General features: G+C 36.2%; 1 protein-coding gene across 1 annotated transcript in view; it reads right to left on the reverse strand.

Moving 5' to 3' along the window:
• LOC136261799 (staphylococcal nuclease domain-containing protein 1-like) overlaps positions 1–14,021 on the reverse strand; it is a 109,009-nt gene that overhangs the window by 42,418 nt on the left and 52,570 nt on the right. Inside the window, exon 23 of the mRNA XM_066055862.1 lies at positions 4,343–4,466. Coding sequence (XP_065911934.1) covers positions 4,343–4,466 — 124 coding nt within the window. The remainder of the gene's footprint in view (positions 1–4,342; positions 4,467–14,021) is intronic.

Here is a 14,021-nt window from a genome sequence, read left to right on the forward strand (position 1 = left end):
TAAATTAGCTCCTAATGTTCTATAGAAGTACACCACAAGCACACATACAAAAGGATTGTTTTGTTTGTTGTAATTCAAATTTTTATCCAACTATCACTTTTCTCTTGGAGGTAAACAATATTTCAACTAGACCACTTTCAGCTTTGTTCTAGTCAGATCAACTTCTACATACATTTGTGGAATACACATATTAGTAGTACACTCTGTCACTGATCAATCACAGAATTTAGAACAGCAATTAAAATTATTTTAGTATGCCAAATGATTATGTGCTTTGATATTCTCACAACATGCACCAATTTCTTTACTGTACAATGTTGATCATTTTATACAATGATAAAAAAGTCTACCAACCACCGTACCAAATATATCCCAGGAAGTTACTTTAAATGATAGCTTTCCATTCCACAGAGTATAAAATGATAAGATAGTTATACCATAAGAAGAAACTATACAAGACAAGAGAGTCCAGTATCCATACCACTACTAAGAAGCCAATATGTCTGCACGGCAATATAGCTCTTGAGAAAACCGAACTAGTAAGTGTTTTGTGAATATTAATCAACAAACAACACTTCAGTTTGGTCTAAGTGGCTTTATCATTTCCCAACTACCTGTGCCACTTAGATAATTGCATAATTGCTTATTTTAACTTTCAGTTTTAACATGTATGCCGCATAATTAAATCATCACCATATTACGACAATAATGGTAACACATGAATGTCTTTGAAGTTAGGAAAAAACGGAAATACGTGACTAGATAATGACTAACCTATTACTTCAACACTGCAATAAAATTTGCTTTTGCGACTTTCACTTTTCATGTTATCACCTATTATTACTGCTATAAGAGCTCTCCAGTAGAAAACAGCAGTTGTACTGATTCCTGGTCACAAGTTGCACCTTAAATTACTTCACAAAACACTTACAATGTGAAGTGGCATACTGAAGGAAGTACTATTACCTCAAACAAAAGGATGTGTGTACGTGATCTTGTGATCGTTTTGCAAATTGTTTTTGAAATAATAAATTTTTTATCTAGGACTAGAAGCCCTGAGTAATCGAAAATACTTAATATCTATAATAGAGTATAGTAACCATGGTGATGACATGGTTAATAATCAGCCTCTGAACTAAGGCTATATGATTGTGATCAACATTGCAGTTGCAAGTAATTACCAGCCAGAAATCACAATTATGCAATTAATTTCATTCTTTTAATTTAATGAACTACACGCCTTTTAAAAGAATTATTATACACTATTATCACTTTTATTATTTACTCTTGCTAATATACAGCTATGTTATGTGATAAGTTCTCTTATCTTCACCCAGCAAGCTGAGGAGGGCCAACACTGATGCACCATTGCTAGTAGAACTCTCGACTTAGTTAGGTATGCACTATCACTACTACTAATACTACATACTATGCTGACATTGTCAAGTGTAAAACCTCCAGTCATGGTGTAAAACCTCCAGTCATGGTGTAAAACCTCCAGTAATGGTGTAATTACAGTTAGTACGCATTAACACCACAACACATTTATATTACAGAATTTTTTCAGTCTGCAAATACTCTTGGACATTATGTTTACAAAGATTTCATGGGTGTCTTAAGTTTTTTTTAACCCTTAAACCCACATAATCCAGAAAACTGGATTTAAACTTAATAAATACGCATGCCTTGCACAAAGTGCTGTAACTTTCGAAGCGTCCATCCTTTGGCTATGCAATTTATGTCATTCTACTTGTGATATAACAAGGATTAAAATGATACCTAGGGTTTTAACCAAACGCTAGGCCAAAACTAGCCGTGAAAACAACTTTTCAGTAAGGAAACACGCAAACACTTTACATACCTTTATAAAATGGTTGATAACTCGATGGTAGTTGATCCTATCGCCTTGCAACAACTTCCATTCAATTTTTCGTGAAATTTTGTATCAGGCTATAAAAGACTCACGTAAGTAAACCCACAGTCAAAATTAAACACATCGCAATAATTTAGAAACATGGAGATGCGACTCGTCGCTGTTCACCGCTTCATAACAAGTTAGTCACTGTAGTTACAGTGTTCATTTAACCTTCTCCAAGTAGCCCAGTAAACACACTTTTAATCTATGTGTATTAGGAGGCCATAAGAATTAAGTTACCTCACCTAGTGTCACCATGTGTGCCCATATTGTGTAAACACGTATTTCCGAAATGTTCTCTGCGGGTTTAAGGGTTAATGTGTATATATAACAACTAGAAAAAAAGATAATTGCTTAATTCATTGGGTGTATTTGCATTTCCTTTTATCATGTTCTTTCACATGATCCATTAGTCAGGACTACAAGTGTGTGATGTACAACACTTTCACACCTAGGTATACACAAATGCTCTTGTAATCACATTTTTAAACAGTGGAATAATTGAGAGGAGGGTATACTCCCGTGCCACGACCTGCTCCCCACACAAACACACATGACTCTACCAGCCATACATTGAAACCATGGTACTACTGAAGACTTAAACAAGCAACTCTGTTGAAACAATACCTATTTGGCTTCCCTAATGTAAACAATAGTCACAGTTCAATTATTCACAGTGTTGCAGATGTATTTCAGAATCAGTGACAAAATTAAACAAAAATTAAGATTTAGCACCTCTTCCAAGAAATATTTAGTGCTTTTTGATTAACAGGATACAAAGGTGTAACATGATCTTATATCATGAGTTTGTAAAGTGAACTCTTGAGTATGGTAGTTATTAGGGATCATCCTTTTACAAACAAATATCGACCAGAAACCAGTCTCACAGTATGTACCTTCATGATGATGCCTTGGCAATATTGGTGAGGCATAACTATAACCAAGTCCAAAAGTGCTTTCTGCATAGCAACTATTATTAACAATAAACTAACATGGCTATTGTAGGGATTAAATTTGCATTTCAGGTGATGATCTCCTTGTTTTTAACATTTTTAAAGTGTTATGATCATCTCCACTAGCTCGTACACTTGTTTGTTAATTTTTTGTACAGTAGTAAAGAATGCATCTAAAGAAAGGATGATGCCAGATGGATGAGGCTATATAACTATGTATGACAGGTGCATGTTTCCATTTCACATAGTTTTTCTCAGCCTACACATTGAGAACAATACATGAAGCTAGCCTACAACCACTCTGAATGTTTAAGGTGTGGTTTGAAAATTACAGATGATGTTCAACATGAAGCCATGAGTGCACTACTGTAAATCGACACTTGCACTGTCAGCGAAAAAAAAAAGGAGGACAAAGGTACGTCCATGATGCATGCACTGTACATAGTGCAACATACACCTGTTGAGCTGAATCAACATCTAATGGTAAGCCTATAGTCTTAGCTGTTATTGAGTTATGCTTACCTAAAGGCATCAGGCAGTTAATCTTCAAATATTTGTAGCACCTCAAAGAAGGTGACTTCAGGTGATGATCTAGCACTTTTATTATTCCTACTAGCTTGGATAAATTCCTAACTTTTCCTTACACTTGTACATATATGTACTTGCTATGACGACAACAAGTATTATTAAGTACACAGAAACAACAAATATACAAATGATAAATTACATACATAGGTTGGTTATTGTCATACTAGTAAACCAATAAATTCAACTGGTAAGTTAAGACAGATCTAAAACCAGATGCCTAATATGTATAACATGGGAGTGTCCAAGGCAATCTATGAATTACATTTGTATATTTCAGGACCTTAGCTAAGGCATACTGTGTAGTCAGAGGTTTACATGCACCGGTCTCTATGTTGGATCTTGATACAGGGAGAATTGCATATATACTATTGAACCGCATTAGTCATTTAATACTATTATCAGAGTAGTTAAAACCCTTTAGCATTGTTTGGTAACAACATGATTGTATTTCAATTTCCAAAAGTGATTGTTTTCTAGCTCAATAACAGCATATACCACTTAACTGATACCAATGCGCAAACATTAAAATGTAGCATTTACACCCTGACATCCAATAGTATTGTTGACTCAAGAACTCCTACCTACAGCTTATCAACTACGCTGTCCTACACATTTTAACCTTACAACACAAACGATTCATAGGTCTCTACTAAAAACTGAAACTTTACAGATTACAAACACAGTCATCTCTATGTTACAACAGTGAATGTACATGTTCACACCACACCACAGTAACGATGTGTTGCCACTACACATCTATAGTCTTATAAGGAATTAGGAAAGATGAGATCACTATAGTCATGATCATTCCACATATGGTAAAATGTAGATGTGTGACTATTTCTACACAACGTTAGTAAAGAATATTTACAAAATCAGAACTAACCATAAACCATCTGTGAATTGAGCAATACACTTGGCTCCTTTCTTTGGCACAAAAGAACCAGCCAAAGGTGGATTAGTGGCCAGCTCTTGTCTCATCTCGTTCATTAGACTTTCCAAGTTTGGTCCTGTACAAGTAAACAATGTATTATACAAGTTACTGTATAGAAGTGATAGCACACAATAAGTAGTCAACAAAATAAGAACTATTCCATCTGGTATATGTGCAGTAGTGATCAGGTATGGAACAGAACAAAATACATCTTAAAGACTATGACTTCACACAATGGTAGAGAGCAACCATATTAAAATAATTAGTTCAATTTCCACTTCCAATAAAAACAGAGTCATTAGAAGGCCTTACAAAATAATTCCCAAAATATTCTGCTGTTTGTAGCACCATATATGTAGTTGAAAATGAAAAAGATAGTCCAAATATTCAACAAAATTGTACTCATTCATGGAAACCCAAGATGTTGGAGAATACGTATAGTTGAACACGTAACGTCACTTAAAAGTGATTCACTACATGCAACAGATAGTCATCCAGTCACGCAGGACTACTTAACCAATGGGATGGCATCTTGGAATGCAGTAATAATAACAAGTACTCAAAGCTCACAACAATTTTCTCTACAGCAAAGTGGAACCTGTTAATGTGTACACTTTTAAAAAGCAGGTCATCTGCACAATATTAAGAGTATATAATCGGGGAGGGAGAGTATTGAACTTCGCTATAGGCTGTGAAAAATGAGCCCATAAAGTAATCCACATACCTTTGTTTCTTCTCGTAAACCTAACCGCTGTTGATTGTTTAGATTTAACACCTTAAATAATTTGATGGGTGGTCCATATGGAATCACAATGGCTGAAATTGAGTTCCATCTAGATGTGTCATTTTTGCTAGTAGAAACTGTTGAGGTAGGGGATGGCGACCATGACTTGGAAATCATGACCATGATGAAACCTCAATGTGTGCTTTCCAGGTTAGCTGTTTGTGCCTTTCTCTTTCTATGGCAAATTCCTCTGCACGATGTGCCATACTTTTTTTCGAGTACACCGTTCTTTCACTCAGTAGTCATGTATACAAAGTGCGCCCACTGTATTTTATAATTATTCAGCAATCAACACAATCACCGAGTTGTTTGAGCAATGTCATAGGACTTTATGGGCTCATTTTCACAGCGTATAGTGCAGTTCAACACTTTTTCTCACCATTATATACTCTTGACAACATGGATACTTGTATTACTTGGTAATCCCTTAACATGGAAACTGACCTGGAATTGGTCCCAATTGCTGTTACTATACAAGTTTCATTGTATTTACTCAGTTGAAAACACTCGGGACTGATGTCATGACTAAAACTATGTACCTAGCAATCAGTATGGAATTGATAGGCTAGTTCTCACAACCTACCCCAGTGTATACAATACACCAACTAAATCGATAGAATGGTAGGGAAAATACAGTGATGGTAGTTTGCCACTCTTCATGCTATACTTGTCTCATTCCCACTCTTTTGCAAGCTATATTTCGTGCATAGCACCAGTGGCAATGCTTTAACTATTACTTAGACAATGGTATGCAGCATTTCGTTTGATGTGTGGAGGTCTCTTATTTGCGAAGAAACCTGGTAAGACACCCGACAGTTGTTTACAACCACAATGTGGCCTACAGTAATGCAACTAGCCTTTTGTGGACAATTAGTATTTCGCACATCAGTAAACACCAAGCAATTGCAAGCAGATTATTACAAAGAAATTACACTCAGGTACGCTGTTATCGTGGGTAGCTCAGCGGATTTATAGACCATCGTGGTAGCTACAAGCCATTAATTCAGTTTGTGGCCTTCGCCATATTAAAGCATGCTCTGTAGACCATGCAAGACAGCCATGTTGGCACTGCCTATTCCCATTTGCTGCCATTCACACGTATCTATAATGCCTCAAACATACTTTTTATCGACTTTACAAACCTTCAGTTAGTTCGCGCTTCATGGCTTGCATGAGCTTGCGCGACCTCCTCGCTGAAATACCCTAGGTGTTTACAATGGGAACTCTCTATACTAACTCACTGCTTCTACGCCATTGTCTAAAACACTTAGACACTCGCAATAGGCGTCTTCGAGGATTTAAAAACCATCGGTGATGTAAATAATTACCTCGGCTGCGCCTCGGTAATTATTGACGTCACCTCAGGTTTTTAAATCCTCGAAGACACCTATTGCGAGTGTCTAACTATTACTTAAATGACTGATCCATAGATAGCACTACACCAAGTGGGCTTCACAAAACAAAAGCTGTTTATGTTTTCCACTAATGCACAGCCACATCTCCGACCACACGCAAAGTTACTATGGTGATGAAGTGTAAGCAGATGTACATGAGACAAGTCCTTAAAGAACAAAAAAAAGCAAACCCTAAGTAATGTAAGTACTATGAAGTGTGTGGTCTGCTATAATTCCTAGTGTTTCTCACAAACGTACGTAAGTACTGGTATAACAATATATAGCTTGTTAGATTGCGGCTAAAGATCAACTGTATATACACACCCCGAATTTAAAGTTGAGGAAATTTACTGTTGATAAAAGGTTATCAACAGTAAATTTCGATGACTGAGGACGAGGGTATATATACTGTATTTAGTTGGTTAAACACTGAGGTGTTATTTACCTTAGTTCCAAAAATCGATGCAGCAACTATTCAAAATCAGCTAACACTCAATGCTTGAAAATGATGTTTAAGCCTTTAGTTTTGAAATCGATTGTGGCACCACTCAAGTGTGGCTACTATTGAAGGTGTGATGTTTGACCAAGTAAATACAGTAAGTGTAATACACTGAAGTAGCCATGGTTCATATGATACAGGTAGTAGGATCAAAGAAATAAAAAGTAGTAAAAAAAGGTAGGTCGCCTGCATCTGAAGATATACTACTGGACATTTAATCCTTAATTCGGTCTAAAAATTCCTTCTACTTGTTTGTTTACTCTTTTTGTAACATCATTATGGTGAACCCATGCATATCACATATTAGAAGAAAGAATGGCACCAGGTTTGTTGTTTCATGCCCCAATTATCAACTACAAGAGATCATTATTCCTTGTTTTTAGCTATGTTCAGCCCATTACACAGCGTTATAAACAAAGAACACTATGAGAAAGACCTCTGCAATCAACTCAGGAAAGCTCTTGTAGGAAAGCCATCACACAGTACTAGCTACCACATATTGACACCTTGCACTGTCAGCAAAGATAAAAGGGACACAGGCAAGGCCACAGGAGTCCATGAAACATGCATTGTATATACTGCAGCATTGTATGTACTGCAGCATTGTATGTACTGCAGCATTGTATGTACTGCAGCATTGTATGTACTGCAGCATTGTATGTACTACAGCATTGTATGTACTGCAGCATTGTATGTACTGCAGCATTGTATGTACTGCAGCATTGTATGTACTGCAGCATTGTATGTACTGCAGCATTGTATGTACTGCAGCATTGTATGTACTGCAGCATTGTATGTACTGCAGCATTGTATGTACTGCAGCATTGTATGTACTACAGCATTGTATATACTGCAGCATTGTATGTACTGATAGGCTGAAGCGACGTCGAACAGTGAAAAAATCAAGTTCGTAGTTTTAGCTGTTATCAAGTTATGCTTGTCTGAAGGCATCAGTCAGTCAGTCATTAGCAAAGATTTAAAAAATTTTTGTAGAAACTTATTGGAAGCATTTCAAGTCATACTGAAGGTATTTTTGGGCTTGGTTATTATGCCTAACCAATACTGCAAAGGTGCCATGAAGGTATTGTGAGGCTGGGTTCTGGTCATTACTTTTTGTGAGAAGGTGCAAACCTCCATGATCCCTAATATGCAGTACTAGCATACTGTATGATACTACCGACATTTAATTACTAACACACCATACATGCACAAACCAACTTATAATAACTTACATGTTTCACTGTAGTTTGGCAACCCATATGTTGTACTCTAGCGCCAAGTAGTTGTCTAAAGGTCTTCTTCGCCGTTGATTACTGTTCTAAGTGGAATGCTAAGAAGGTTTTCATACATCAAGTTTTAATCAGCATTTATATGTTATTCCAGCGATTTTTTATAAGTAATACTCCTTTAGGTGGATGAAAAGTTTATTCATTTGAATGTAAGCATGAATGAGCACAAGAAACACGTTTGTAGCAATATTTCACTAAGGCCAAGAAAGTGGACCAAAGTCACCAGATGACCTTCGTGTGATCGAGTGTGTGGGTGCCTGGGGACAAGACCATACAGAAATAAGTTCCACAATCAATTGTGAGTTGTGGGTTGCCCACAGTTTCAGGTGTATACTTTATTAATGCACACTTCCTGGGCCAAGAAGTTGAACTAATGTCACCAGACGACCTTTGCGTGATCGAAAGCGTAGCCGGCTGGTGGGGACGAGACTAGTATGCCCAATGCTTAGGACTAAAATATTCATATTAACAAATGTAGTAACAATGCTACCTGCTGCTAACCACCAGCAGCCATCATCGAAGTCTTCGGGTACATCTATAAAATGAATCTAGTGATTGTACTTGTACTGGCTGGGCACCAGCGCATTACAGGCTATTAGCCAGGTATAGCACATAATGTCATGTGTCTCAAATCACAGGTGAGTATATATACCCCCAGATATATGTACTTACTTGTGGTTTGAGGTCTATATGCCTAATATATAATTGGTGGCTCCTTTGAAGTTAGACGTCATCATGTGTATAAGTACTCACATGAAAGGATCTGGACCACATTACATGAACTCTACTGGAATTTAGATAGGCCAATCAGATTGTAGTATTTACTTAATGTAACCACAGTAATTACATTTTAAACTGCGAGAGTAGGTGGCCTACCGTGATAATTATTTATGGCGGTAGTTAGTTGAGGAGGTTAATCTAATGACTCTAACAACTTGCTAACTTGTAGAGAGGATAGAAAATCATTTGCATTAAAACTAGCAGAGTTCAGGATAGCTTGTACATGTGATAGACACTGGACCACTGATAAACTAAGTACCATACTAGTAACAGGGTGTTACACTGGTACCTAGTTGTAAACCGGTACTTGTATTGGTGAATAAGTAATCACTGCTGGATGTAAAGCCACTGCCTGAGGTTAAGCCACCACCATTTATGTGTTTTAGGGTCAAATTCCCCAGAAAATTTTGTGTATGTTGGTACTAATAGTATAAGTCCTTGCTGAGACGGTTTGATAGCTGCATATAAGAAGAATGTGAGGGACCTATATACAAAGTACTTTAAATTTAACCCTACTGTTTCCAACCATTATGTAACCTGTTTTTCTACACATGACTAAATGATGTACTGTAGGTGTTCACAAAGCCAGAAGTATTTGATTAACTTCATCACAAATCTACCTGAAAAATGTTTTACATGTTACAATCTTTCCAAGCCATGAATGAATCTAAATACCTGTATATTCCCCATACTACTATTCTCTATAACAGTAACATTACACCTTTTCAGCTATAAGTCACTAAGTCTAAGTCCTTGCAATTAGGTTAGGTAAGGCTGCAGCACATGTTGTTGTCTGACCTTCAGTGCTGGTCACTGTAAAGTGTTAATAACAATAACAATAATAGCATCATTGTTCTAATAAATGATCACATTTGGCAGTTCATTTCAAGTATACAAAATACACTAAAAGAAGCACATTTCATTTTAACATTACTACACAAAATTAAAGAAGAAAAATCAATATCCTTGTATATATGAATAGTATCATTGTCGCCAGTCTGAAGCATACCTTATTACCACAAACCAAACACATTTGTATCACTTCTGTCATAACAAGAAAATATGGAATTCATTTATCATGAATATCTACTTCAAGGCTTTATGCACCACCCAAGTGGTCATAGCTTACAATGAAACTAATTCCAAGAACCATGTGCAAATAATAAAATATAATGGAAGGAATGTTAATTGTGAGTTTCTGAGAAAGCATTTTATCTTACATAAGGACAATAGACTTTATTGGTAATAAATAGTTGTCTGCTCAATAACCACTATGGCCAGTGGGGGAAGTGTTACTATCATTCTTGGAACTCAACAATAAGCCTACAGGTTGTGGGAAGTAATCTATTCCAGGAAACCTGATGATAATCAGCATGTGTACAAGCCAGTCAATAAGTATAATATTGACTGGCATTGATGTGCATCAGTCCGTGCAAAATGAAGAGCCGCTATTAAAATGACAGCAACACATTAACAGGTCTTAAGGATATAATAGCATAGACATTCAAAGTTGCCACTCAGGGTTTAACTCGCATATTGCCCAGGTAATATCATGGAAATGTGGTTAGCTCATGGCTTTGATGCCCAACCAGTTCAAAGATATGATAAGCATTGACTCGTCATATTGAGCAACATAGAGTTTTAAACTGTGGTATTTAGTTTACAAGTTTAGGCTAGTAGTTGCTAAGTTTCAACTAGTTGATAGTCACTATAAACTATATTCTAAGATGAACGATCAGTAAAATAATTGTGTATTTCTTGTATTTCTACCCACCACATGTCAGCCATTGAGCAGACCACAGAGCAACACATTTAAGTCTACTATATCAAAATAGGTTAGTAAGTTATAGTCCTAAGTACATACTTTCTGTAAGTTATAGTAGGCCTAATGTAGTAAAAAATGGTAAACTTAAAAAACTCATTCCTGCAATCATTTGTTTAGTAATATTGTGCGAATATAATGATGTAGGAATAACGTTCTGAGAGCTACTAGCCCACGCTATTAAAACCACAATAGATCATCAGATACTAGCATATAAAATAGTGCTTCCACCTATCAGGTGAGTGCACCCTGTGTGATGTGTAATAGTTATACCATGGCTGCAAGGGATTTTGCTGATATATATACCCAAAGCCCGAGGGCTGCGGGTGTATATGTCAGCAAAATCCCAAGCAGCCATGGTATAAGTGATATATATCACTTGGGGCGCACTCACCTAATAGGTGAAAGAACTAACAAGAACTCATCCCATTTGTTTTATACAGTAACATCTGAAGATCAATGGTGGTTTTAATAGCATGTGCTAATAGCCATCAAAATGTTGTCCATACGTTAAAACGTCATTAATACGCTACTATGCTTCAACACGCAATGTTAGAAAACTTGCAATTGTGGAATGGAATTTATATTGTTGTCATTTTTGTACTAAGTTAAGCCAACTAACTTCGCTATTGGGACAGTAAGTAAGTTATTATATTAAGTTAAGTACTTAGAACTGTAAGTTACTAACCTATTTCAACGTAGCAGTAGTAGCTTTGCTGTTCCGTAGTCTGTTCAAAGGCTGATACGCGGTGGGTAGAAATATGCATCCATGATCGTCCAAACAATTATTTTGTGCCTTCATTATCCTTAGGCTATCTTAGCAAATGTACTAAGTTTAGCAACCACTACAAAAACGAGTCCCACAATACAAAGTTCTATGTCGCTCAATATAACGAGTCAAAGCGCATCGATTCTTTGGACTGGCTGGGTATCAAAGTCATTGGCAAACCGATTTCCCTTTATATTGCCCGGGCAATATGCGAGTTAAACACCGAGCGGCGCCTTTGAACGCCCACGCTAAAGTGGTATATATATATCACTTATACCACAATTGCGTCAGGTTTTGCTGATTAATACCATACCTGTTTCACTGCCCATACAAAAGTCTCAATAGTAGCAGTGAAATTTATCCTGTATTTCACTGGTAACAGTGAAAAAGTTGTAATTACAATTTCATTGGCTAGAATTTATGTTAACAATGTAGCGCCAATTAGTATTGATGCATGTTTAGTACATAGTGACAAATTGCGTACATAGCAACGCTAAAGCACAGCACATAATATATGCAGCAAGTATGGTATTAACTGGGGTATAGCAATCAAATTTGGGATAAATACCACCCTTGTTGCATTGAAAATGGAAATTTCAATGCAACACTCATGGTATTTATCCATTTCACTGCTACCCATGCTATTACTAGTACATATACGCCCTTAGCCCTCGGGTCTGTGGCGTTCATCAGCAAAATCCCTTGGTATAACTATTACATGGGTTAGGAAGCGGGTTATTAATTTTCTATATTTTCTTTGTGTGAATAATTATATACATTTAATTAGTAGAGCTTACTAATTATATGCATGGGAAAAAAAATCTTTTACTAAATTGTTAATTTTATAGTAAACTTATAATTTTAAATCTCATAACTTGGTTAGATATTTCAACACTTTGACTAGATATGAACTTTACATATCTGAATGCATTGAGTATGTACACACAGCCTCTTAACAAAAAAAGCTTGTTGCTAAACAAAAACCTGCATTTAAGATTTAACATTATGTATTTATTTTTTTACCTTTAGGATATAGAAGTCAGCCAAACACCATTTGCTATCAATACCTTTGCCACTTACAATGACAACACATGATACTCAGGGTAATTATCTGAACACCACTGACAAAGCTAACTTTAATACAGCACAACATAATTTTTAGGTATAAAAGATAATACAATACATAAGCTAAATCCAAGGTATCCTCAGTATGCCTCTGTTTTGTGCTGACTTATAAAATAGCTCGTTTCCAAGGTAATGTTGAATTTGCACTGTACTACCTGACTGTTGTAATTTAACATTTAAGTGTTTAGAAATACAACAGTGAAAATTTCAAAAACCAATAAGCACACACATAGATGCAGTAGTAGCTTAAGTATATATATCACTCAACAAACACTTCTGTGCTATGTACCAAACTATATTTGTTTTAAAACATGAGTATAATCAAGTTTTCAAATTAATGAAAGTGTTTATATCACATCAAATATTAGATAGCAATAACAACTTCTTAATAACCAATTCATCCCACGGTTTACCCTACTAGCTACCCTACCCGACACTCCTGCAAGTGAAAACCACATCACTCGATGATGTTTTCAACAGCATGAGAAAGACATGTGGAACAGTAATAATAATAAAATAGCCGAAGATTATAGACGCCACTCGCTACTAGCTACCCTACCCGACACTCTTGCAAGTGAAAACCACATCACTCGATGATGTTTTCAACAGAATGAGAAAGACATGTGGAACAGTAATAATAATAAAATAGCCGAAGATTATAGACGCCACTCGCTCAATCCCAAGAATAATATCACCTGTTTACTTAAACCACCAAATCCCACATAACCAATAAAACTAAATTATTAAGTATCGGCATAGTTAGTCTCACCATGGGACTACAAAAAATACACTAAAGTGATTAAAACTAGTCCACTAGTCTGAACAGGCTTGCCAGAGAACCTCCTACAAGGTCATAGCAACAATCCATCAAATAGTTTCTGAGAATTGCAATGTAAACTGTTAATACAATTAGAAGAACTATGGCCTTGCCAGTATATTCCCCAGATGCAGTAGTACCTTTGACCTTCAAAGAACAAGCACACACAGGGTTTGCCATACACAGTTGAAATTTTTAATCACACATTAAATTATTAGTGTTTAATCACATGTTAAAAAACCTGATTTTTAAAATGATGAGAGCAATGAATATCTAATTACAAAAGCAACCTATACTATGCAGTGTATGTCTCCAGTACATTCAATAATGTTGTCTACATTCTGACTTTCAA

Source organism: Dysidea avara, chromosome 7 (genome assembly GCF_963678975.1).
Source record: "Dysidea avara chromosome 7, odDysAvar1.4, whole genome shotgun sequence".
Taxonomy (NCBI): Eukaryota; Metazoa; Porifera; class Demospongiae; order Dictyoceratida; family Dysideidae; genus Dysidea; species Dysidea avara.